Here is a 26,528-nt window from a genome sequence, read left to right on the forward strand (position 1 = left end):
TAGGCGTTAAAATCCATTGAGAGCCTGGGGGTAGTCAACACCACCAAATCAAGCGAAGAGAACATGCGTGGGGTTTGTTCTGGAAATCCCACGCTTAGTTCGAAACTTTCCATCCGGGCAACCAACGCAGGTGAGTCCATTGCTGGTTAGAGCCCTCCATTCCAAACACAATGGCTCGGAAATGGACGAACAGCCCAATGATTACCACATAGAGCAACGCATACAATGCCGCAGCGAATCTAGAATTCATCCTGCGTGTCACCCAATCAACGCAAAATCCAAAGGTCAGGATTGCGTAATAGAGAGCCGGGTAGTAGTGATGGACGTAAGTGACACGCGCCATGATAATGAAGGGAAGATAGTGCAAAACCCATCCAATGGCAGGGTACAGGCCAGAGTAGTGAATATGACGGATATCCTCGTCGCTCAGGTCTTTGAAACCTCTCTGCCAGCGCAGAATGTACCAAAGGAAGAGAAGGCCGAATCCGCCAAGACCAGCAGTACTTGCCCAGTAGACGAATGGGTTTCCAAGAAGATAGTACTTGACCACGTTGTCGTCCCAAGAGCACATGCGCAGGCCAACATTCAGAATTGGCCATTGCCAGAACTTTGATGCCAAATCATCCTGCTTATCGGGGTCAGGAACCAGGGCATTATTGGAAGTCATCATAGCCACATTCAGATGGATGAAGTCCTTCAAGAAGGGTGATTTATAAGAGCCAGGGTCACCAGGAGGCACTATATACAGTCAGTAAGTCCTGCTGGGCTCGCGAAGTGTAGGGCTTAGATCTGTAACGTACAGCGTTCATTGGTATGAGACTCAACGTTCCAGTGAGTGTAGACGTCGCCAGGTTTGTTCTCTTTGGTACAAGTTGTTTCAATCTGTTTGAAGCCCCACTGGGGTAGATTGACGTTTCCTGCCCGTAGATAGCATCCTAGGACTGGATGGCGGAGCCGGAATGCCGTTGTTAGCGTTCGAATCCTAGACCGGTCCCTTGACGCAACATCATCAACGACTTCCACTTTCCAGTGGTCTTTATCGTCGCCAATCGTAATGTTTCCATAGGAAGACACTTCATGATGAGACTTAGTGATTGGTGCAGGGATAGCATGAGAATGCAGGTTGCGACCAGTCTGACCGTGGATAAGGCGAATGACATCGCCGTCGCCAACAAACCGTAGATCAGCAGTGGCATCATAGTCGGGTTCCTGTCGATTAGGGTAGATAAACCAATCATTGTTTGCATCTTTGTGGTGGTAACAAGTGACCTGTTGCTGCATAGATCCCTCCGGGAAAGTCTGGACATGGGAGTGCAAGAGTCCTCCTCCATATCCCATGTTCTTGAGAGTGATACGCGATCCAATTGCAAGCTCAAGAGGACTATCCCTACCGACCTCGGTGCCTCGCAGGTTGGCTTGGAAGAGTGAGCTCATCTGGGCATCACCTGGACCACTGTTTGCTAGCACCAAAAAGTGCAGGTAGAAAGAAAACATGTAAACCAAAATTGGAATCACAATTAATCCCACAACACGAGCAACTAGATGCTTTGCAAGAACCGTCTGTCAGGCGCATGGCATATTAGTTTGCTACTCGATGGAGACGTGAAAGAGCCAAGTGATAGCCGGTACTCACCTGAGGCATCTTCAGGTCGCCAAATTTATTCCACAGGTCATCAACGGTATACAGACCCACAAGAGCAGTGCAGAAGAAACCGACCCATTTAACACTGCAGACGCAGCCAATGCTCAGACCAGTTAGACAGAGCCAGGTGTACCATTCCAGCGAAAAGCTGGCACGTTGCAAGCGATGGAACCTCGCCCAGCACATTGTTGTGGTAAATGTGAAGCAGAGCAGCATAGAGTCAAGAAGGATAAACCGAGAGATCGTCGCATAAGAGTTCTCAAATAGCACCATCAAACTGATCAGCCATACGGCGGCTCGGCGAAGATTCAACTCCCGGGCAGTGTAGTAGGCCAGGGGAACACAAATGATACCAAAGGCAGCATTGAAGGCTCGCATAAAGGTGTAGTTCACATCCTCTGGATACTTCTCGCCAGATTTGAACTCAAAGGATCCATTGTAACCAGCAAGATAGCCAGACAATCCAACTAGCATCTTTCCCAGAGGTGGGTGAACATCGAAGTAGAACTCGCGTTTGAGGTAGTGGGATCCGAATTTACCGAAGTGAGCTTCATCCCACGTGACAATGTTGGAGCGTCCGATTCGATACAGGCGAGTGAAGAGGGCGAGAGCTGTCAAAATGATGGGAGCAATGACCGGCTCCCAGCCAGCAAGCACATGGAGGAATGAGGTGGACTGTCCATAAGTTTTGATAAGAAAGATATCCCAGCAGCTAAGGGTCAATCTTACCTGGGGGCTAGATTTCTTCGTATCTTCATCGGCAGTCACACTTAGAGACGCCGAGTTGCCTTTGCCAGCACCAGGGACATTTCTCCGACGCAGGTTAGAGTCCTGTTTGGCGCCTGTGCTCACAGCAGTGTCTAGTCCTGCCATATTACGCGCTGGACTAGTTCACACAACCGAAGCTGTTCTCAACAAATGCAGCCGGGAGGGTAAGAGAGAGAGGGTGGGAAAGAGAGAAAAGACGTGACAATAGTCGGGGGTAAAGAGGATGGTTCAAGGGAACATATCCGGGGTAAATGAGTGGTAGGACTGGAGCAAAGCCAGCGGGATCACCGAAAGCAATGCTAGAGTAAATCAAACAGTAAATAAGAAGGGGAAAAAGGTGGAAAGGAAAAGGTGAAGGGAGAATGGCAGAAGAGAGAGAGAGAAGAGGTGTTCCGTGGCCTCAGGATAAACAGTCCACTTTTAGCCCGAGGGGCCGTTTTCAGAACGTGGCCCTTCCTCCTGTCTTCCGTTCACATTCTTCTCTGCATTTACACTTTATGTGTTATTAATTGATGAAAATGAGTTGAAACTGTTCTGGTGAAAATCAAGGAATCTCATATCTTTAGCTCTAGACCAATTCAGGGATACATATATATGTACTGTACCATTCGAGTTCTTTACGACCTATTTTACTCGGATTGTACACCTCTATCAGTAACAAAACCTGTATACCAGAATCCAAACTGACATATTGCAATGCAAATGTGAAACAAAGACAACTTAGATATATACCGGTATCACAAAAGTATTAAAGGAGAGACGGAGCATGCTACCAAGTGGTGGCTGTTTCACTTCATCCACCCGCGGACCAGGGCAAGAGATTGACAGCATTAAGTTTCATTGCTCATCTCCCTCTCCTTGCTCTAGGCGCCGATACTGACTGCTGCTAGCTCCAGGGCCCGATCCACGGTTTCGGTTGACCATGCTCGAGATCCAGCCACCAATGCCCTCATCTCGAGCATTGCTCTGCCGCGAGTTTGAGCGCCCACGCTTGCTGGGGCCTTCCTGGTTCAGTGTTGGCGGGTCAATGTCTAAACCAGGAATGGCATTTTCTGTGCTAACTTGGCCATACTGTCGGCGCAGGTCAAGCGAGGGAACGGGTGATCCAGCACCCATCAGCGACCCTCGTTCACCTTGCGTGGCGGGTGTAGGCATGGCAGTAGAAGCGTCGCCAAATAAGATGTTCATATCTTCTAGGCGAACCCCACTCGTTTCGGGATACAGGAAGTAGACTAGGAACAGTTCAGCTTCATGGTCCCTGTCAGATGTTTGATGGGTAAGTTCTTACCTAGCACAAAACTGCATGCGCAAAAGAATGCGTGGACCAAGTAGAGCCGCCACTTTATGGCAGCCTGAAGGACCGGAGTGACTTCACCCACAAGCCAATTGAATGCCCAATTTGAAGCAGTGCTCAAGCTTGCACCCTTGGCACGGATACTCAAGGGCAGAATCTCGGGAGGGTATAGCCATGGGATTGGGCCCCATGATGCCCCAAATGCAGCATTGTAGACCATGACGAATATGACTGTGAGGGTTGGGGTTGCAGGGATCTCAATGTAAATGAAATAAGAGATCAGAGACAGCGAAATGATCATGGCCACGGCACCCGAAAGAAGAATGGGTCGCCGACCCCAACCATCCACAAGATACCATGGCGGTATAGTAGACAACAGATATGAAATACCATTGATTCCAGTCATGAGAATCGCATCTCGCCCCGCCCAGCCAGCCTATAGTAAATACACGTCAGCATAAGTTAAAATAGAGCCCTTTGCTTCTTGGTAAAGTCCGTGTGGGCAGATCTGCAGAGCGGCAGAGGATACTCATACCGATTCAAACACGAGGGGTGCATAGTATGAGATGACGTTGATTCCATTGAGCTGGGCAAGCGCCTGAGCAGACATTGCGATCAAAACACGCTTGCGATACCGATGAAACATATCAGAATAGGATCGCTCGCCTTCCTGTCGCTGGACAAGGACATTCATCTTGATCTCACGATACTCTTGGCGTGCCTTGTCATTAAGTAGGTCGCCTTCACCATAGAGATTAGCAATCACCACCATGCCCTCTTCGTCATGGTCATTGTCGAGAAGCCACCTGGATGGAAGGCTCATTAGCGTGGCAGGGACAGATATATTTTGTTTCGGCTCACCTAGGTGATTCACAGATGATCAAGCTACCGAAGCCAAGTAGAGCACCCATGATGCACTGGAAAAGCAGCGGGAGGCGCCAGGAGTAGTCGTTGTCAATAAAGCTACAAAAGTAATCCACCCACACGCTGGTTGCATATCCAGCTATATTTCCGGTGAATTCAATGCAAGCAAGTTTGCCACGGTTGTGAGGAGGCTGTGTTTTGATCAGCATATCGGAAGTAGAAGATGAGGAAACAAGAAGAGGGTAATACCGAAATTTCAGACTGATAGACTGGTACGATAGTAGAAAGGGCACCAACGCCGAGACCAGCAATAACACGACCAACCATCATCATTGGGATGCCTGTTGCAAATGTCTGGAAAGCACCACCAACAAAAAACACAATGGAGCCATAGAGAATCGTCCTTCGACGACCAATCATATCACCGATTCGTCCAACAAGTAGAGATGATATAAAGGCGCCAACTTCAAGGACTGCAACTACAGTACCAATGGTAGCCCGAGAGGGCTGGTCGAAGTAGTCTTTGAAGTACCAGCCACTGTGCTTGTTAGCTACACTCTGACCAGGCACAGTGGAATGATAGCCGAGAGCTAGAGCAGAAGGGGCACACGAACGTTATGATTCCAGACATCACACCCTGGTCATACCCAAAAAGGAATACACCCAGAGAGACAAACACACTGGTAAAATAACTAAACGCATACCAGAGTCAGCGAGGCTGGTACAATGTGTTCATCTCCAAGACTTACAGTAGTGGTTTTCCGACTAAGCCATGTATTTGGGCGTTTTGCCCACTTCTGGGTGACATTATCGTTGCCAGCACACGTTCAGCTCTTGAAATATGCCGCGGCGGAGGAGTTGGTATTCGTATTTTCTCGACGTCGATTCCAGACCGTTCGTTTTCGTCTGAATGATAATGTACGTGCCTCTGTTTTCTTCGCCCTCTTCCGCCTAGAAGCTCACGGTCCAAGGATTTGCGAAAGTGATCCTGGAGCGGATCCTCGGCAAACTGCTCGGCGAGGTCGCCGGTATCTGGCCAGATAGAGAAGCCAGACTCGACCGAGCGAGCAGACGAGCGGGATGATCGTCGGCTGCCTTTTTCACTGGCGGACTCTAGCACAGCTGATTGTGGGAGGGAATCGGAGTATAGGGTACGGAGGGGTATGCTGGAGGCGCGTGGGGAGGAAGTGGTTGGAATGATGGCGGTGACGGGCTGATCTCAGCCCTTGAACCGGGAAAAAGAATGTCAGGGAACTATGGAACTATATCGATAAGAGTTCCAGGGTTTCTCCGCAAGGAGCCAGAGATGTACTAGTCGCAATAGGGCGACGCCACTTGGGCGATGCTGTAAAGGCAAGTCGCAGGGGATCGACGCAAGATGACGGGATTCAGGGTGGTCAGGCGGAGAACCGGGAGAGAGGGGGTGCGTTTGGGCGTCTCTCCAATACAAAAGAATACCCGAGTTCAGATGACTATGATCAAGTGATGAAGATTTTTCTATCAAGAGAATAGGGGGAGAAAGCAAAAGGAAAAGAGCTGGGAATAATAGGGGAGACCTCGTATATGAACGCATACGTACTGAATCTCTCTAATCCGGGGAGGGATCGACGGTCCCGTTACTATTTATGGAATCCGCCTATCCTCCATACAACCTCATGTGTATTTACCACAGAGTAGATAAATGGATATATGTACCTTGTAGACTTCGTCCAATTGGAAATTTAAAGGAAATCTAGCCGGAACCTTACTTTCTGTGATTAACGTGAGACAAGGTCCAACAGATGATCACTACGGCCTCATTCACGAGATACACTGGTTGATATATTTCATATTTATATGCCTGGAGATGAAAACAGGGTATCATTTATAGTTACATGCAATCGCGAGTCTATTTAACATGTTCATGTTCAAAAGATCGTCTCTGAAATGTAAGATCCAACCAAGGATTTGGCATGGAGGGTAATCCTAATTGAGAAGAATGTCATATCCATCACTCTGGATGTGGACAGCATCCGCCAGACTAGCATACCGTCGGCGGACCAACTCAAAAATCACGAGACCGGCACTGGTGCTAGGAACTTGGCGAATCGAGCTCCCAACAAAGCCACGGAACAGCCAGGGGCGCCAGCCCCCAGCCCGCTTGGCCTTCCGCTCACACCTTTTGAAGGTCTCTTGGTAGGCGTGGTAGTAGAGTTGCATCATTTTTTGCCGCGAGGGGATGAGGCTGGCGTGGTGATCTAAATACTCCAGTCGACCTAGATGAAGGTCTTGGATCCTGCTTAGAGGGTGTTGTATAGCTTGCTGGGCAATCGATGCCACAACACCCGCCATCATTAGGAAGCAAGGTTCCAGGGCATAGTGGGGTTTGATGAGTGGCACTCCACGGTCGCTGGACCCTGACGATGGAAACATGTCCACATGCTCAGATCGTAGAGACCCGTAGTACCAAGTGACGAAGGAATAGTAGGATTGTGACTTGATATACTCAAACGAGGAGAAAAATATGGCATATCCAAGGGAATCTCGCAGAAATGAAAGACTCCAGCCTGCAAATACCCCGCGCGGGCCGATTTGTTTGAGCTTATGATGGCCATAATGCCACATGCTTCGATACTGGCCCTTTAGCATATCATTCGTCTTTAAGCGAACCTGCAAGGCGTCTAGAGGGGCAGCAACAATCGATTGAATGGTACCAGCGGTAAACCCAGAAGCAAATGTTGCGGAGGGAGGAGCTGGGGGCCAGACTCGCTTGACCCCCTGAGACACAGGTTCATGCAGAGCCCCCAAAACCTGGAGATAAGACGTGTAGAGGACCGCGCCAACCCTTTTGGCATTACATTAGTCTTAAACACATGAAGGGATATAGTTGACTCACCCTGCATTTGCCATCAAAGGTGGTAGGACTTGGTTGGGGATAAAGCGCCAGCCATATGTCCGTACAGCATGGAGCAACAACCCCGGGGTTGTCGTATGAAGAGACCATTTGCCTTCGGCAACACGAGGGTTCACAGCTCTTGCAAAGGCCTGTTTCAATAAGAAGACATCAAGAGCTAGTGATTAGTTGATCGGGCCTCTGACCTATTTGCGGATTGTTGGAGGAAATAGATACCATATAACTAAGCTATGTCAGTGCAAGCACCACCACGAAGATCCATAGAGGTCACGTACTCAACACGCGTACGGAAAAAAGCTTTAATTGGTGCTCTGAAATAGAAAGCTACCATCTGCGCACTAAGAGCCCGAACACCCGCAGCAGATGCACCTGTGGCTGCATCGTTTCGAGAAATCCGCCGTGGATTTCCCTGCTCACCAAGATGGGGCTCAAGGATTGGAGATATAGAGGACATGATTGTTCACAGCCGCTCATAGGCACAAAAAAACCAACGCAAGGAGAAGAGGGAGAGTGAGAGCTTTCTTTCTCAGTGAGATTAATCAGTATTGACAATAATTCAATGGGCGTAGGCGGAGAAAGAATGGCAGCATCAGAGGTGTTTATATCCAAGTCGAAGAACCAAATGAAAGCTTACACATGACATTTTGGCCTGCGAATAGAGGGAAAGAAAGTGAAAGGTCAACAAAAGACTGAACAAGTAAAGTGATCAAATAGATCAAGACAGAAGACCGGAAGACGGAGGCAGAAAAAAACGCTAGTACTAAAGAGGAAATACTTTGACACGGCAACCCAGTGAGGCCTACAACGTAAAAACGCGCTTTTCGCGTTGCTTGCCAGCCTTCACTTTCTATCTCCATCCCTCTGCTCCATTGGTGTTTATCGCATCGATGCTGCCTTCTTTCTTCCATCTGCCCTGATTTTCAATCCTACCTTGCATTTTTCTCGTGTCACTAGTAGCTCCTACCTCTCTTACTGAGCTCCCTCACCGTCCACCCAGTCTCTTGCTGCGGCAAATCTTACTCACATCAGACCGCAACCATGGCGGAAGAGATCGCCATTGACAACAATAACTTTTTCAATCGCCTCTCCAATTTCTATGCATCATGGAAGGCTGATAAGCGCTCGGGAAATGCACTCTTCGGCAACGCAGGGTCCATCGTCATTCTCATGGGCAAGACGGATGAGGAGAACTCATTCCAGAAGAATAACGCCATGCATGTATGTGATCCACCTTCCTGTGTCCCATCATTGATTTGGGATATATCAGAAGCCTTGGCGTGTTGCTAACTGGACCTAACCTCAGTTTTGGCTTCTCGGGTATGAATTTCCAGCCACACTTTTTGTCCTCACAACCGAAGCAATTTACGTGGTCACCACCGCCAAAAAAGGTACCTTGCTACAACTGTTTTAATATAGGCCACATTTCTAATGAGTTCTTATTCCAGCAAAACACCTGGAGCCACTGAAAGGCGGGAAAATTCCAGTGGAGATCCTGGTTACCACCAAGGATCCAGAGTCAAAGTCCAAGGCGTTCGAGAAGTGCCTGGATGTTATCAAGGGTGCAGGAGTGAGTTTTTATACGGGAGAAGGCTCCTTCCGAAGCCTCCATTTCGGATCGATTCCCCTGTTACTAACCAGGAGAACAACAGAACAAAGTCGGTACCTTACCAAAGGACACAACCTCGGGACCCTTCGCAGACGAATGGAAACGTGCTTTTGCAGACATTTCGAAAGAGGTGGAGGAAGTTGATATTACACCAGCGCTTTCTGCTGCGTTCTCGATCAAAGACTCTGACGAACTGGTTCGTTAAATATAAGTCAGAGCGCCGAAGAAGTGGATTTTACTAACGCGTGTCATAGGTGTCTATTCGCAATGCTTCCAGAGCATGCAGCGGCCTTATGTCAGAGTACTTCGTTGATGAGATGTCACGTCTGCTTGACGAAGAAAAGAAGATGACGCACAAGGCTCTTGCTGCAAAGGTTGATGCAAAAATTGACGAACCGAAGTTTTTCAACAAGCTGGCACGGCTACCATCAGAATTCGATGCTCGACAGATCGATTGGGCCTACGGTCCTGTGATCCAGAGTGGAGGCAGCTACGACCTCAAGCTGACAGCAACATCCGACGGCAAAAACCTCGAGCCAGGTATCATCCTGTCCAGCTTCGGAATCAGATACAAGACTTATAGCTCGCTCATTGCGCGTACCTATCTGGTTGATCCGACCAAATCGCAAGAAGCTAACTATGCGTTGCTTCTGAGCGTGCACGAAACAATCATGAAAGAGATTCGGGACGGCGTGGTGGCTAAGGATATTTACACTAAAGCCCTGAGTCTTGTCCGGTCCAAGAAGCCCGAGCTTGAGAGCCACTTTGTCAAGAACATTGGCGCAGGGATTGGAATCGAGCTTCGGGATTCCAATATGGTCCTCAATGCCAAAAACAACCGTGTTTTGAAGAACGGCATGACCTTGTCTATCACCATCGGCCTGACTGATGTGAAGGATCCAGACGCGAAGAGCACCAAAAATGGCGGTTATTCAATGGTCATCACCGACACAGTTCGTGTTGGGGAAAGTGGTCCTCATATCTTCACCAAAGATGCTGGTATCGATATGGACTCGATATCATTCTACTTTGGGGACGACGAAGAGCCCGAAAAGCCCGTCAAGCAGAAAAAAGAATCGAAGTCTAGCGCCATTGCTAGCAGGAACGTGACAAGGACCAAGCTCCGTGCTGAAAGACCAACCCAAGTGAATGAAGGCGCGGAAGCTCGTCGGCGTGAGCATCAAAAGGAACTGGCTTCCAAGAAAACCAAGGAAGGCCTCGACCGGTTCACTGGTGCTACTGGCGATGACAATGGAGTTGCGCAAAAGAAATTTAAGCGTTTTGAGTCCTACAAACGCGACAACCAACTTCCAGCCAAGGTCAAAGATCTCACTGTTTACGTTGATTCGAAAACATCAACCGTGATTGTGCCCATCATGGGTCGACCAGTGCCTTTCCATATTAACACCATAAAGAACGCCAGCAAAAGCGATGAAGGAGAGTATGCTTATCTACGAATCAACTTTTTATCGCCGGGCCAAGGTGTTGGCCGAAAGGATGACCAACCTTTCGAGGATTTGTCAGCTCACTTTGTTCGCAATCTTACTCTTCGATCCAAAGACAATGACCGGCTTGCACGGGTTGCACAGGACATCACGGAACTTCGCAAGACTGCTTTAAGACGGGAGCAGGAGAAGAAGGAGATGGAAGATGTCGTCGAGCAGGATAAGCTGGTCGAGATCAGGAACCGTCGTCCAGTGAAGCTCCCTGATGTCTATCTTCGCCCGCCATTGGATGGAAAGCGTGTACCAGGAGAGGTTGAAATTCACCAGAACGGTCTCCGATACCTCTCACCGTTCCGCAATGAACATGTAGATGTGCTTTTCAGCAACGTCAAGCATCTTTTTTCCAACCATGTGCCCATGAATTGATCGTCCTGATCCATGTCCATCTTAAGACGCCAATCATGATCGGAAAGAGAAAGACAAAAGACATTCAGTTCTACCGCGAGGCCACTGAGATGCAATTCGATGAAACTGGAAACCGTCGCCGCAAGCACCGCTATGGGGACGAGGAAGAGTTTGAGGCCGAGCAAGAGGAGAGACGGCGACGAGCTGCGTTGGACCGTGAGTTCAAGGCCTTTGCAGAGAAGGTCGCAGACGCCGGCAAAGACGAAGGTGTGGATGTCGATATTCCATTCAGGGAGATTGGGTTTACCGGAGTTCCAAACCGCTCAAATGTGTTGATTCAACCGACCACCGATGCCTTGGTTCAGCTTACTGAACCTCCTTTCACGGTGGTCACGTTGAATGAGATTGAGATTGCTCATCTGGAGAGAGTACAGGTAACATCTTTGACTTCTCTTGCCACACTGATACATAGCTTCTAACGATAAAATAGTTCGGACTCAAAAACTTCGATCTTGTGTTCGTTTTCAAGGATTTCCGCAGGACCCCAGTGCATATCAACACTATTCCCGTCGAAGCACTAGAAGGTGTCAAGGACTGGCTTGACTCTGTTGACATCGCCTTCACCGAGGGCCCACTGAACCTGAACTGGACTACAATCATGAAAACGGTTGTTAGTGATCCGTACGGCTTCTTTGCTGATGGCGGCTGGTCTTTCTTGTCCGCCGAGTCGGACTCCGAGAACGGTTCGGACGAGGAAGAAGAGTCTGCTTTCGAGCTGTCCGATTCGGAGCTTGCAGCTGGAGACGAGAGCTCCGAGGAAGACAGCGAATTTGACGACGACGCCAGTGCTGATGCCAGTGAAGAAGAGTTCAGTGGTGACGAGGAGAGTGGCGAGGACTGGGACGAGCTTGAGGAAAAGGCGAAACGCAAGGACAAGGAGACCAACATCGAAGACGACCGTGGAACCAAACGCAAGCGCTAATGGATTATGAGTCCTCATTCCGTCAACTGCCTTCACTAGTTCGTTTTTTCCTTTCTGTGCTCTGCCTTTTCTTTGCGTCTTTCTCTTTATTCTTTTATTTGCGCAGTTCGCTGCTTTTCTGTGAGCTGTTTGGTCCTCGCCTTGTATCTCCTTGGTGATTTCCACTGGTTGAGTTGGGGGCAATCTTAATCGGGGCCTATGGTCATTAGGGTTTATGAAGGTTTAGTCAGGAGAAAGCAGAACTCTTCGCTGTAATTTAGCAAATGATCCGTTCTAAGGAGTGACATGTAGACCAAGTAATATTTCTCTATACTGTAGTACCCGACAAGCTGGAATTGCCCGGCCTGGATCCGATGTGCATTGCTCACGTACGACTGATAAAAGATTTGGTGCTAGGATCCAGTGCACTATTTCCCTTGTCGCATCGAGGCCCACATGCTTCGCATGCGCTCTCCCTGTCCGGGCGTAAAGCGCTCATAGCATACATCAGACGAATAGTCCATAAAATCATGAACCGCATCCAGTCCAGGGGAGTCTGGGCAGGAATCCTTATTGGCAGGACAACCGTCTGTAGGTGTAGATTGCTGGGGAGTGTCATTGACGTAGTCTCCAGGGTTGTCCGCTGAGCAAGATTCCCCTTGGAAGGTGTGCAGGAGGCCGTTCCAATGTCCGATTTCGTGAATGGCCGTCCCTCCGCGGTTGTACAAATCCAATGAGCCACCAGGCATCGTTTTTGCCAAGACATTACAACCATCCTTGACATAATCAGAAGCAGGGCTGCTGGCGTTGACACTCGGGTCAGGCAGTGTACAAAATCCGAGAACACTGGATGCCAGATCATTATTGACGCCTGCACCCCGGTCTCCCACTGCGCGCCCGGATTGACCAGGAGAAGCCTGTAGGTCTGTTTGGAAATAAACATTCAAGGTTCGATAGGTGCCTTTGCGAAGGGCAGTCTTCATTGCGATATCATCCCCATTGCGCGCCCACTTGTCATTTACATGGCGAGTGACACCTCGCAAACTATATGAGATATCAGAGTCTGCATATGACTGTTGCAGGATAGAAAGCTGTGGGAAATATCAGTAAAGTTGATCTAATGGTATGTGGGGGAAAGTAATAAACTGACTTGGGCACTGATCATATCATCAGAGACCTGTGTCGATTCAGCCTGGCTGCTGATGATGTGAAACCAGGTTTCAATTTCGATGGGGGCCATCCGGGCCTGATAACTGGCAGATTTGGCTTCATCTGACTTCAAGCGACCAACTTCATTAAGGAACACTGCGTCTGGATCTTCGGTGGCGCAGGCGCCTCGCTTCTGGAGGGCAAAGGGGCTGCACTGAACCTGCAGGAATAGGGATGTGACAAGGACCACGAGCTGGAAAAAGGAATGACAGACCATGTTGCTGGTGTTGGAAGCCCTTGTGGTTTTGGCGTTACCCCGTCACACCTGTCGGGTAGAGGACAAAAAAGAAGGATCAAAAGGATCAAAAGGGAATTGACTGGTCAGTGGTTTCCATGGCTATATGAGTGAGTGCGTTTACCCCAAACACCACTAAACATGGTCTGATTCCATGATCCGGAGGAATGCTGCGTCATGCGGGAATGCATGTCCCAGGTAAGGGGTGTTCTGAGCATGCGGAAGATCAGCGTGGGAGGATTGAGAAAGTGTAAGACGATTGGCATGCGAGCGATTCCGACCAAGTCCTATGAAGCAGGATGAGGTCACCCAAGCCGAGAAGAGAACAGAAAGAATGTTGTATTTGGAGTATCTGCAATCAAGTTAGATACATCTGGGAGGAAAACACCTTGCTAAACACCATATCCTCAAAGTTCCCTACTATTTACAGCGTTAACCCATTGAATACAGAAATTGCGAAGAAAACACCATAAGAAAAACGAAGAAAACGAAAGACTCGGTTCAAGGGCGATCATCTCGTCCCGTAGTGACAGCAGTGCTGGGCTGATTTGAATCCCACGTAAGATATGTATGATCACCCAGTTTCCTACAGGAGGTTAGTTCTTCTCCATTCAAGAAGGGAACTTGTAGATAATCATACCTCGGCCGCACCAGGTGCGCAACAGTGAATAATGCCCCAAGGAGAACACAGATCCCACCAACCACTACATATGCGATCCCCATGAAGGGATTTTTGCCACCAAGGACCGTCCGAGTAGAGATCAAAATCGACTTTGTTCCATCGTACTCGGTGACGGGAAACTCTGGCCGGGAGTTAGCATCCATATAGTCCAAAAAAATGGATAGAATGACATACTGTGGACAATGTCCAAAGAATAAGAGCCTTTTGGCATGGCATGAGTATCGTTTCGGCGAGAGAGCTTGCTGAACGACGGCAAACCTGCAGTTCTCATCCACACCATGAAATCCTCATCTTCATGAAGATTAGGCATCTCTGTGTAGGTACCGTTATACTTGGCCCAATTCTGCGGTGGCAAAACTTCTCCTGGCTTATACTTCGTCTGCTTGATGAGCTCCTTGTCACTAGCCCACGCGATCCCCTTCTTAGTCATATTGTAGTAGGTCTTGATGCTATCACTCCCCGACCCCGATAGGAACTGGGGGTTGCCAATGGTATCATTGAACATCGAGTTCGCAATCAATCCACACGGATAGTATGCCTTCTTGGCCTCCGCATCAATCGCCAAAGGGTCACAGGCGCCCCCCTTGATTGTGTTGTAGGAGACAGCGTCACCCTTTAACTGATTCAAATCGAGCGATTGGACGTATCGGCGATGGTTCTGATAGAAATTGGTAAGACGGTAGTACATGAAAACGGGTGCTGGAAGGTCATTTGGAAGGCTGAAGTAGAGCGTGCAGACAGTGGCTCCGGAGCTATCGTTGTGTCGTTCCCAGGTAGGTGGTGTCGAAAGTTCATTTTTGAATGTTGCAGAGTAATTTGGGACATAATCTTGGCGTTCATATGGCGCCTTGGTGTGACATTCGGAGTAATCGATGGAAATTTCTTGGACCTGAAAGGCACACGCGTCGATACAGATGAGCGATCATTCCATCAAGGCCGGATTGAAAAGCAGAAGCGTACCAGAGAACTCGCCCAAATGAGAACACCACCGATCGGGGCAAATATAACGCCGACTATGAAGAAGAGAGGTAAGACGCTTTTAGGGGTCAGGATTGGTCTAAGAAGGTCAGCAAGGCGGTCCAGGGGTAGCACAGATACCTTTCAAACTCACTGCCATGCTTTCAGTCGTTGCTGGCGAAATGCGGTATCTGGTACAAGTCAATCATGGGAAGGGGGTGATATTGAAGAAAACGTACTGGCTGGCCGACGAGACTTGGGTTTCTTGTCAGTCTCCTCCTCCCTTGCACGCTCCTGGTCCTCGATGGATTCAGTACGAGTCACCTCGGCCTGGGACATGGCTTCAAATTGCCAAGATAACAGAGGGAAATATTCTTTGGGGTGAAGTGAATAAAGTGAAGAGTGATAAGACAAGGGAGACGTCAGAAAAAGGTGGCGCCGGGCGGTAGATGGCGTTGATTGCGCCCCACCGCTTTAGTGACTTTTAATTAGAAACACGATCTTTGGCTTTTAGGAATCACAATTTACTGATATTTACGATGCATTCAATTTCATTTCGTTTCAATTCAATTCATGCAATGGGCGAATGTCAGGAAAACCGTATCCGGTCAGGGTATCAAGCCTTATCCTATGTGCCGCCATCCGAGAAGGGCCGGAGGGTAAAAAGCAAAAAGGCAATCCAACTAACGCAAAAAAGAAAGGAAAAAGAAGAAGAAACACCAATGGCTAACCAAGCCTACCATTCTAGACCGATGTGAAACTGAAGACAACGCCCAACGCCATAACACGCGACCGAAGTTGGCAAAAGCGGTTGAGAAAAAACCATGAACCAGGAATGTCTGGATGCAACTAGCAAGGGGAATCTTGGGAATTGAAAGGCGGAAATCAAAAAGAAAAGAATGTATCGTGAAGTGTCGTGAGCAGAACAGTAACGGGAAAAAAACCGAGAAGATCAAATATGGTGGGATCGTAGAAATCATTCTGCAAATGCAATGCTGCTGCCACTGGCATAGACTGTGGTTGAATTACAGGGTTGCAGATGCTGCGTGGTCAGCCTGAGAGAGTGGACTTGTCGGCCCATGGGAGAGGAGATTCGGGGTCATGAATGTGCATTCCCTGGCCCATGAAATTGCCACCAGGCTTGTAAGGTCAAGTCAGATGTTCATGGAAGAATTCAGGCTTGAACCATCCCACACGTTCGTAGGCAGTCCAAAGCTTGCTAGCTTTGTTGACATCGATCTTGCAAGCCTGTTGAGCATCTGTCTTGCGGAACTCTTTGCCAACACCGAGGGCTCGAAGCCGAGCTTCAAAGATGCGGCGTTTGCTGCAGAGGTACGTGGCACAAGAAAGTCTAAGGGTGGAGGCAAGGTTGAGCTCGGCGGGACTGAGAAGATGTCTGTCCGGGTCATTGCTCAGGTCCAACATCTGCCCTTTCCAATCGGCTTTCAGCGCTTTAGCATTACTGCCTAGCGTTTCCAGCGGAGGCGAGAAGTCCGGGAGGGAATGGAAATCAGTGTCATCCCGGTTGGTGCCTAGGGCACGTGGCTTGGAGACCGACATTAGGGGGAGTCAAAAGTGTCGAGCACCTGTTGCTTGGGGGTAGATTTGGGGGTGCGCTTGACTCGGGTCCGCTGCACACGCGGCTGGGTTCCCAACTTCTTTGAGGCAGGAGCAATCTTCTTCAACTTGGGTTCGTCGTCTGGGCGGTAGCGGTTCATCATGACCAACTGACGCTCCAAGGTCTCCCGTTCCTCGCGAGCCCAGGCAGCCGGGTTCCGGTTATACTGAGTCGAGACAATAGGGACACAGGAGAGCGCCAGGAGATATTCACCCCGGGTGGGTTTATTCACTTTGTTTGCAAACCTCGCCATGTGGGAATTAATATGCTGCTCCATGAGAGCCTCTGCAGTTGGATTGACGGGACCGAAAAGCGGTTCATCGGTAGTAACATCAGTAATGGAGTCCTGGCGAGGAAAGAGAACGGGATCCCTTGAGGATCCGTCTCTTTCGACTGGGTCGGATGCCTGTGACTTGGATTTCTTGTTCCCTGTGTACGGGGTCACAGGTGGCGATGGAAGATCCATCTCTGACTGCGTCCGCTTTCGATCAGCTGAGATAGGTGGAAGCTTTATGTCACCAATGGAGGAATCTCGAGGCTTTGCAAACGGGGAACGCGAGGCCGAAAAGGTCTCGAGGGGTTTAGTCTCGGGGGGTGACATGAGGCTAGAAACAGAGGGGAGACGATTCATATTTGGATGTTTGCCCGAAGGCCAAGCAGCAGCCGATGAGGTCATTTCCAATGAGATACCAAGCGATAAGTTGATAAGTCGGTAAGTTGGGTAAGTTTGAGGTAAGCCGGTCAAGATAGGTTAAAGCAGTCAATGGGGAGACGGAGATCAGTGAGATAGAAGAGAAGATGAAGAAAGCTGGCGAGTGTGGAAGTCAATGGAAATGAATCAGGTAAAGCCAGATGATTTGTCAGGGCGGCCTCTTTGTCTTAGTAGGGGGAGGGGGTTTTGGGTGGCGATAAGCCCAAGTCTCGGCGTTAAGGCTACAATTGCCGAATGAGTCAAATTGGTGGGGGAACGAGGTCCATTGAAAAAGGCAGAAAGATAAAAGGGGTTGGATGGGGGAAAGAGGGGAGTTAAAAGCAAACAAAGTGAGTCAGGTATAACTGCGGGGTGGCGCGTAGAGAGTCCAAGTTTCCCAAGAGTTTCCCAAGATGATTTTCCCAAGGGGGCTCATGGGACCAATAATGAGGAAGGCGAGAAGTCAGAGCGTAAGCGCAGGTGGTTGGAAGGGGCGCAGTCCGCAGTCACCAGAGCAATGACGTCCGTCTTTCAGGTGCCCATCCCACATGACATGCGGGCAGTCACCTGATAGGTAGATCTTATCTATCTTTCTATCTTTCTAACAGTATCTTTCAGAAATATTTTGGATTCTCTATTTCTTTGTATCTTCTTTTTTTGCTTTTTGCTTTTTGCTTTCGATTCGTCTCATCTTTGGTGTGATATGCTGGTTTGGATTTCTGATTTGGTTATGACTCATGCTCAGTGGTTGCCTAGTAAGCACCGAATTGCGTCAATTGCAGCCCTAGAGTTCACATCTCTACCTTATTCGTCAATTGGCCTGGCCTGGGATCGGAATTCTAAGCCGATTATGGCCTAGAAGTTCTCCGGCTTCCCTCTTTGACATTGTTCTGTTCCCGAGGTCCCTTATGGTCGCGTGACCTGATCTGTTACTCTTTGACCTCTGGTGTCTTTTATTGCTATATCGACCATCAGGCAGTGGAGCAGGATGCTTTCACATGTAGCAATAAACAATAAAGGCTGAGTCTCATGTGAAATACCATATACTTTTGACAACTTTGATGCACCGTGTATAATGGTTGCAGGCCTATGGAGTCGGAAAGAAGCGTAAGAGCCAAATATCGGGTGTTACCTATGATTTCGCGGTTTTGGTCTACAAGAAATGTACTTCAGCACGACACCGATTAATTCTTCCCCAGCCGAGGCAAACAAACAAAGGCATCAGATACATATGTTTATATGCCACTATCGTGGATTTAAAACAAGTCAGACCACGTAATCCATATGTATGCTCACATGCTCGTCAAGCAAAGGCTGATTATAAGCATAGTCTCAACATTGGAACCTAATCGATCTAGCCTGAAGCACAATCCCCGTAGATTCCCGATGACCATCATATGAACATGCCGTACTGTACGCGTGTATCTAAGAATGGGAAGGAATCAATAACTGAACTAAAAGGCCACTACGCAATGCTAATAAGCAGGCACGCTTAAACACAATGCGACCGCTGATATAACGCGGGTAATTTACTTGAGCCCAGAAACCAGGTCTCCTAGAGTGTACAATCGATAAGAGAGGTGAAATCCTAAGTGAAGCGTATAAATCATAGGTGATAACGTCGTATTTAAAAGACCGAACGCTGGCTTGGAAGGTGTGTCACCCCCGCCCCCCGGCCCCGGGGGTGGCGGGTGGTTTCTGCCGAATGGCTGGCTTCCAATACTAGGTCACAAGAGATTAGGCTGCGACACAGGCCGTCTATGAGCCTTGAGGTAAGGCCTATTGCCTATGTACAATGCGCTTTAGGCGTTTTAGCTAAGGAAAGCTCCGCCTATTTTTGTCTATAGGCATTGCCCGGCTTATTATAGGAAACGCCTATTCGCCTAATTTTACTTAAAGTCGCCTGAAATAGACGTATAACGTGCTAACTTATCGGGATGAATTGCAATTTTTTACCTATATAACCGTATGTTCTAATGTATTTCACAAGCGAATGGTTCATACAAGCGAGTGGATCACCGCAAAACACATAGTAAATACGATAAATTACAGCCTTATATCTTAATATTAGACTTCTCCAAAACCCAATTTGGAGAAGTCTAACGGTGACCCACTTAATTATGTCTACCATTTTAATACATTATATCAACCATAACACGAATTCATTGAAAATGAAGCTATTCAGACCTCATTAGGCACCTATTTCATTTATGTATTGGCATTCCATAAAGCTGTATCGCTATAGTCTCCTCTTAGTAGCTTGGTTAGACGTTGAGCCTCTAGTATAGTCTTATAAAGCCTCCTCTACCTCTCCGAGCCCACTAATATACTCTATAACTTATAAGACCAATAGACTACATTTAAGCTAATTAAGCCTTCGTACGTCTCTTCTTACGCTTTATCTTCGCATTAGCGGCCAATAATTCGCTAATTTACTGCCTCGCGATCATAAAGCTATATATAGCGAGCTACTGCCTATCTAATCTATAGCTTCTTCTACATGTATTAGACTTCTCCAGAACCAACTTTGAACCAAATCTCGACCTAACTTTTTGCATGAATATATGTAAATAGTACTATTTATATATGTCCTTGGCAATGCCAAGATTGGGTCCAAAGTTGGGTTCTGGAGAAGTCTACTTTAAATAGCTAGTCCCGTAGATCAGTGTCGGTGACCTAGTCTTTATAAATACTCTTACCTGTAAGAATCACGTATAGCGGTAACGCCTACCCTAATGCACTTATACAGTGGTGTATCATAAGTATTTGACCTCTGGTACTTCGGGCCTTAGGACCCACTTTTTCATACTGCCTAGCAGAAACCTCGAAATTTAATTCAATCTAATAGCTAGTATGCCAGCCCTCATACTTAATAACATCAGCCATGCTAGGACCCTGCGAGGTCCTAGAGTAGCGGTATGAGTTCGGGAAGTAGAGTCTATCGGCAAATGTATGTGCAGGTCTATTAAGAGACTAATTGCTGGTCCTCTTGCGAGGACCAGCGAGCACAATAAACATGGTGCGCTTAGCTAATGTATTTAGCGACATACACGGCCGTCGTGGCCCATACGTGCGATCAACTACCCTCGCATTGCGAGGGCCAAGGCTCGCTGTATACCTTCAGGCATCTATCAGGCACCTGGCAGGTCGGGGTCCTGACAAGCCACCCTATATGGCATAGTCTTGGAGAGATGCTTAAAGACCTCAATGTCTAGCGTTTCCTATGCTTCTTACGCAGCATGAAGTAGCAATTCTAGCGTATCTCCGTTATTTGGTAGGTGCATAAGCTTAGGATAACGCTTCAATATTTCGGCTTTCAGTAGCGCCTATAGGTTCTTATTAGGATTTAATTCAGGTGAATAGGGTGGCTATTCCATAATTTCGCATTTAATATTATTAAGAGCATCTTATACAAATAATATAGTGTAAATTGGCGCGTTATCTTACTAAAAAATAGCATTTTGATCAATACTAGTAAGTAGCGTAGGTAGGATACGCCGATAAAGCTCTTTAATTGTACGTGAAGACACGCCTCTACGACGAGACTACGGATCTCTAAATAGTAGGATTAGGCTAGAACGACGCGGTAGACCACGAAAAGAAGCGTAAAATATCTACTTATTTGCTTCCTACGCGTCGGAACTATTTGCACTTAATATCCTTCGTGATACTGAAAAAGCTAGTCTTTCGGACGTGTAAAGGTCTATTCTTAACGCTAGCCGATACCACATTTAACCGTACATTCGTCTAACTAATAGACCTAGGCCTGATCCATAGCTGTAAAATGCTAATATCTCCAGGCCTAATTTGGGCGTTTTTTAGCGTATAAAGGCATTAAAGAGGGCCGCTACATTTTCCGCTATTTTCGAAGGCCTATTTCATAGGTAAGGCGCTAAATTTACATACGTTAGACCTTATAATCGACTTCCGCAAATAGGTCTTCGACCAAAATTGACGGGTTTTGCTATATCGTATCGTATATATGATCACGATCTTCGTCGTTTAAGGTTCGTAGGTAGACTTCTCTAAAACCCAATTTTAACCCGCACCAACCCAATAGAACCCAATTTTTCATTATCTTTTTACAAAATTTATGCACTGTAATCAATTACAGACTTTAATATCTATACTTCTCGTTATTCGGAGTTAGTTATAATTAGTAATATAGGCTTACCAGGCTAGTATGTATAGACTTATAATTTATAGGTAATATATATAAATTAGTCATTATTTTTATAATTGAATTAAAAAGTATTAAAACTACCTAAATATAAGAGGTAAAAACAAGCTTGGAACATATGGTATTTAAAAGATTGGCATTTTTGGTATGTTTACACCTACATTGGGTCTAATTGGGTACCTAAGAACCCATTGGGTCCGGGTCCAATCGGGTTCTGGGGAAGTCTATTCATAGGGCGGCCAGCGCGTGATAAAGGCTCCTGCTTTATACGCTTCGATTCTTAGGTTAAGGTATATTGAATAGTTGAGCGTGGATTGTCTAAGATCGTCGTTTTTTGATAGTGGTTGCACCCCAGCCATTGGTAGCTTATAGTTCGCAATTTTTAGCTCTTGTAAGGCAGTCGAGCTCTGGGCCCCTTTTCCCACGTATAGGAGGCATAACTAAATGAGGAAATTGCGAGAAAATTGTATTAAAACACGTTGATATATAGCGTGTATACTAGCGTGATGAACGCGAGATTTCATGGTCTAAAATAGTAGGCGGTCTATTCTAGCGGTCAGGGGCCCGAAGCACCGGAGGCCAAATACTTATGATACACCACTGTAGTCTTAATTACCGTTACCTGTTAGCGATTTCTGGGCTATAAAAGAGCTCGCCGACTATAGAAAGTCCTTATCGCGACCTTTATAGTAGCCGTAAGGCCGAGAGCGAAGCTTATCTCGTCAAAATTGGAGATATCCTTCTTAAAGATACTATATCTCGCGATCGTAGAGCCTAGGAAGGTAAATTATATTATAATTATCTTTACGTCTTTGCATTAAGCTCCCTACTAATTATAGGATTATAGGAATTAGATTAAGATACTATCTCGACTAATTTAACACTACGGACCTTAAATACTAAATTAGCTACCTCTCTTACTATATTTAGCTAAGGACCTACTCCATGATTTTTAATAATATAGTCTAATTATAGTGCGTTTCCTCTCCTAAAAATGCTAATTTATAATATATTATTGCGTATTCAATCGCTATATTAGGTCCCTTATAGACGGCGACGGAGCGTAGTAACCGATACTTTAAGATTACGTGCTAATTAATAAATTAAGCCTTCTACTTTAGTCTTATAAGCCTATATAGCTAATAAAATCCTACCCTCTTACTTTATACGTTTTTATAAGGTTTAAGAGCGAATTAGTGGTAATACTATAGTATAGTAGTAATTAAAAGAGAGAGAGAGTATAATTATATACGAAAATAACGCGTATATAGACTACTCACTTATAATATTAATCAATTAATTCTAATCCTTCTTCTTTAACTACCTAAGACTAAAGATACCTTATAGGGTAGTAATAGTAACCCGATTATTAATCGCCTATAGATCGTTAGCGAACTTATACTAAACTAACTCCGAGTCTATTATCCCTCCTATTACCTACAACGTCTAGAAGGTAGTCCTTAGAATAGGACTACGTATATTAACGAGTATCTTACTAAGGTCGAGCGCTTTAAACTACTATATACGTTACTTACTAGAAAAAGGAACTCGAAGAAGCGACTAGTTAAATAACTAAGAAATCGATATCGGATCGCTATTAAGGAAATTCCGATACTATAGTATTAGGCCCGCTGGCGACCCGCTACGTCGCTAAATTTATATACTAGACCGGCCTTCTTGCTTAGTTTAATACGTAGAGCTAGAAGAATCTGATAATAAACTAGAAGGCCCTATAGCTTTATAGTAGAGTCCCGAAGACGCTAGGTACTTACTAACGAACACGATGTTTAAGGAAGGAGAGAGCCTTACTTAGCTATTCGAATATACGCTACCTAACTAGGCACTAAATAACAATAATTAGCAATCGAGGCTAAAGTAAGGATATCGGAGAATAGGGTCTAATCTTACCTAGTGCTTACTATGTAGGGTCTTGGATACAGAGGTGTTTATATAAATCGTAAGAAAAGGATAGGGGAGGTAGATGGTATATCTACGTATTTATTTTTATATTTAATACTTATAGGTATTGAATTTTTATTTATACTAGGCTTTTTCGACGTATTTACGGGTTTTATAGGATTTAATTTATATATAATAGACTAGTGCTTCTACATTTAAGAACTAGCCTTACTATTTATACTAGAGTATAATTAGGCGTATAGGACACGAGTTTTTACTTTAACTAGAAAGAAGCGCCTATATCGCTATTACGATACTAGTTAGGCTCTAATAGGTCAATAGAACATTAATTAATTAATTAATATTAAGGAAATCCCTATACGTTATCCGAATAAGAACGAGCTCCTAGAGAAATTAAGATCGAAGTTCTAGTTTTTAAGCTATATTATAGTATTTAATAAAGTTAGACCTAGTTTAATAATATCTATAATATATGTATAGGTATATTCTATAAATATAAATTATATAAGAGAGATATCTTTAGTACTACTATATATATAAGCCCCGACTACCGCGAAAAATAGTAATATTAGAGTAGTCGAAGATAGCTACGCTAATATTAAGTATAGGAAGAAGTTTAAAAGTAGTGCGGAAGGCTAAGGGTTATTATACAAAATATTAAGCGAATTTTCAAAAGTGCTATTATTATCCCTAAATTTAATTATATTGTTAGACTATAAAATAGTGGTGCTATATACTATGAAACTAATATATATATAATCATGATCTTCTTCCTTGGTAAGCTTCCTAGGACGTCCCGTATACAATAAAAGCTTCTACTTTATATAGTTCGATTCTTAGGCTAGATTATATTAAATAGTTGGGTGTAGAATATATAGAAATCGCTTCTTTTTAATAGTTATTGCACCCTAGCTATTAGTGGTATAATGTGTATAAAATTAAGCTCTAGTAAGGTAGTCGAGCTCTAGGTCCCTTTTCCTATATATAGGATATATAGTTTACTAATAATTTTAATAAGAAAACTACGTAAGTTATATTAAACGCGTTAGTATATAGCGTGTATATTAGCGGTTTCATAGACTAATATAGTAGGCGATCTATAATAACTGTTAGATCTAAAGTAGGGCCTTATATACCGGCAGCTAAATACGTATAGAACCCTACTATATATTTCTTTAGTCGAAATATATAAAATGCTTAGTAATCCTAATACACTAAGGACCTATTTTCGAAAACTCTATAGAATTAGAGGAGTTAGCGTATATAGTGAGCGGCTAGTAGGCTATTTTATATTGAATGTTTTAGAAGTTATATATAAAAATTAAGAAAACCAGTATGTTATATCCTGTTAGCTAGCTATCTATAGAGCTCTGTAACGCTTCCTAAGCCGATTAGACTAGGGTTTCTCTCCCTAAGGAGTAGAAACTATCGCTAATAACGCCTAGACTAGAACTAAAGCTATCCCTTAGAGCTCGCTGTTAATAGTAAGGCTCCTCAAGCTATAGATAAAGCTATTTCCGCCTTGTTATTACCCCCACAAGGGCTATTATCTTCCTCTACGCCCTCTTCCGCGTTGTTAAATATTTTAAATATTTTTACTAAGGAAATATACTACAATGTATATACTAGGCCTTCCCTAATAAGGCTTAAATAGGTAGTAAGGGGGTCTATTTAATATTACCCTAAATAATCGATTTAAAAGAGTTATTTGTTAGGTAGTAGTAAATAGTTAAATTAGTTGGTCGCTATCAAAGAGCTGATTCAAGGATAAAACTTAGAAATAAGGTCTAATCTCGCTTTTAGAATAACTAAGAAGAGCAAAAGAAGAGAGAGTTTATATAGGATGGTAGAAGTTACATTCTATATATTTATTATAATATATTTATTATAATATATTTTATTTATATTAGGTATTTATATTAAGGGTTTAATATGTTTCTAAGGGTTAGACTTTAATCATATTTTAGGCTAATGATTAGCCTTCCTACTAATAGCATAATTAGGTGTATAGACTATAAGTTAATATTTTATTTAGAAAGAAGCGCTATATAGCTATTACAATACTCGTTAGGCTCTAATAGGCCTTAGTATAATACTTTCCTATATATACTATAGGAGGAGCGGTACTAACATAGTTATACTTACTAGATTTCTTCTAAGGAGGGAAAGGAAGTAATAGAATATTAATAATATTAATTCTATATAAGGATAGAGAAAGAGAGAGACTTAGGAAGTAGCTCTGTAACTAGCTAATTATTAGTTCTATCTACTCACGTGACTATATATCTCAATAATTTATATTTATTATCCTAAAATCTTCTCTACTAATAAATATGGATAAGGGTAAATCGAATTTATTGCTACTCTTAATCTTCCCTTCTAAGGCCCTTTGTAAAAGTAATTTATATCCTTATTTAATATAACCTAAAAGGCGTTAATTAAACCTTACTTTACTCTATCCGCGAATTTGTTAGTGCCGGCTTAATAAGCTAATTAGAAAGAATTAACAATTATATAATTCTTTCTAGCCTCCTCTTAAATGTAGAGCTTCTCTACTATACTTAACTACTACACTTTACCTTTTTAATAAGACATAATAGTAATTATATATTACTTTATTAAGTAGGATGAAAATAAAATCCTTTTTAGATTTAAACTACTTAATAGGCTAGCTACATTTAAGAATTACTATAAATAATATACTTATTAGAGCTTTTAAAAGTATAATATTACTCGTTAGTATAAGGCTATTTAAGATTTACTTAATTCTCTTTAATTACTAGATAGCCTAGTCATTATCAGTATCCTTTAACCCGCCTATATAATCTAGCCTAGCCTTTATAAGCTACTTAATATCCATTATAGCCAAATTATAAAATAATAATGTTGATAAAATCCTCTCTAGTGTATATATATAAGCCTACGCGCTTTATATAACCTAGAGTTAGAAGGATACTGTTTTAGCTCTTATAATAGTAAGTTATCTATTCTATTCCTTATTCAATTATACTTACCCTTTATTATATTTATACTATATGAACCCCTAGTAAAAATCAGTCACTTTGTTATATATCCAGCTTATAAATCCCGAATAGGAAATCACCCCAAATTAATTAAGTAGTAATTGAGGTATCGCTAGGCGCTATATTTTCGGCTTC

At 44.8% G+C, this 26,528-nt stretch overlaps 8 protein-coding genes across 8 annotated transcripts; 2 read left to right on the top strand and 6 right to left on the bottom strand.

Annotated features, from left to right (window-relative positions):
* Positions 1-94: 94 nt before the first annotated feature.
* Positions 95-2,515, bottom strand: pmt2 (uncharacterized protein; the record flags this gene model as incomplete). The annotated part of the gene is made up of 4 exons (XM_058518641.1): positions 95-738; positions 801-1,560; positions 1,634-2,317; positions 2,372-2,515. 4 exons carry the CDS (start codon positions 2,513-2,515, stop codon positions 95-97), a joined length of 2,232 nt encoding a protein of 743 aa, XP_058369429.1.
* A 732-nt stretch (positions 2,516-3,247) lies between these two features.
* On the bottom strand, positions 3,248-5,376 carry N7446_009897 (putative MFS monosaccharide transporter; the record flags this gene model as incomplete). Its single annotated transcript, XM_058518642.1, has 7 exons — positions 3,248-3,642; positions 3,699-4,140; positions 4,240-4,510; positions 4,566-4,759; positions 4,818-5,106; positions 5,183-5,260; positions 5,318-5,376. The coding sequence occupies 7 exons, from the start codon at positions 5,374-5,376 to the stop codon at positions 3,248-3,250; spliced, it is 1,728 nt and encodes a 575-aa protein (XP_058369430.1).
* Positions 5,377-6,533: 1,157 nt separating this feature from the next.
* N7446_009898 (putative mitochondrial carrier protein) lies at positions 6,534-7,915 on the bottom strand (the record flags this gene model as incomplete). Its single annotated transcript, XM_058518643.1, has 4 exons — positions 6,534-7,392; positions 7,444-7,592; positions 7,678-7,684; positions 7,737-7,915. The coding sequence occupies 4 exons, from the start codon at positions 7,913-7,915 to the stop codon at positions 6,534-6,536; spliced, it is 1,194 nt and encodes a 397-aa protein (XP_058369431.1).
* A 584-nt stretch (positions 7,916-8,499) lies between these two features.
* spt16 (chromatin-remodeling protein SPT16) lies at positions 8,500-10,938 on the top strand (the record flags this gene model as incomplete). Its single annotated transcript, XM_058518644.1, has 5 exons — positions 8,500-8,679; positions 8,765-8,849; positions 8,907-9,028; positions 9,111-9,263; positions 9,322-10,938. The coding sequence occupies 5 exons, from the start codon at positions 8,500-8,502 to the stop codon at positions 10,936-10,938; spliced, it is 2,157 nt and encodes a 718-aa protein (XP_058369432.1).
* A 35-nt stretch (positions 10,939-10,973) lies between these two features.
* N7446_009900 (uncharacterized protein) lies at positions 10,974-11,899 on the top strand (the record flags this gene model as incomplete). The annotated part of the gene is made up of 2 exons (XM_058518645.1): positions 10,974-11,351; positions 11,408-11,899. The coding sequence occupies 2 exons, from the start codon at positions 10,974-10,976 to the stop codon at positions 11,897-11,899; spliced, it is 870 nt and encodes a 289-aa protein (XP_058369433.1).
* A 407-nt stretch (positions 11,900-12,306) lies between these two features.
* On the bottom strand, positions 12,307-13,304 carry N7446_009901 (zinc metalloprotease; the record flags this gene model as incomplete). Its single annotated transcript, XM_058518646.1, has 2 exons — positions 12,307-12,969; positions 13,029-13,304. 2 exons carry the CDS (start codon positions 13,302-13,304, stop codon positions 12,307-12,309), a joined length of 939 nt encoding a protein of 312 aa, XP_058369434.1.
* Positions 13,305-13,823: 519 nt separating this feature from the next.
* N7446_009902 (CDC50/LEM3 family protein) lies at positions 13,824-15,300 on the bottom strand (the record flags this gene model as incomplete). Its single annotated transcript, XM_058518647.1, has 6 exons — positions 13,824-13,908; positions 13,963-14,125; positions 14,179-14,893; positions 14,965-15,061; positions 15,116-15,152; positions 15,201-15,300. The coding sequence occupies 6 exons, from the start codon at positions 15,298-15,300 to the stop codon at positions 13,824-13,826; spliced, it is 1,197 nt and encodes a 398-aa protein (XP_058369435.1).
* A 711-nt stretch (positions 15,301-16,011) lies between these two features.
* On the bottom strand, positions 16,012-17,210 carry N7446_009903 (SWIRM domain-containing protein; the record flags this gene model as incomplete). Its single annotated transcript, XM_058518648.1, has 3 exons — positions 16,012-16,101; positions 16,156-16,506; positions 16,548-17,210. The coding sequence occupies 3 exons, from the start codon at positions 17,208-17,210 to the stop codon at positions 16,012-16,014; spliced, it is 1,104 nt and encodes a 367-aa protein (XP_058369436.1).
* Positions 17,211-26,528: the final 9,318 nt, after the last annotated feature.

This window comes from Penicillium canescens, assembly GCF_028828765.1.
Source record: "Penicillium canescens strain IBT 15451 chromosome Unknown utg000006l_segment0_segment0, whole genome shotgun sequence".
Taxonomy (NCBI): domain Eukaryota; kingdom Fungi; phylum Ascomycota; class Eurotiomycetes; order Eurotiales; family Aspergillaceae; genus Penicillium; species Penicillium canescens.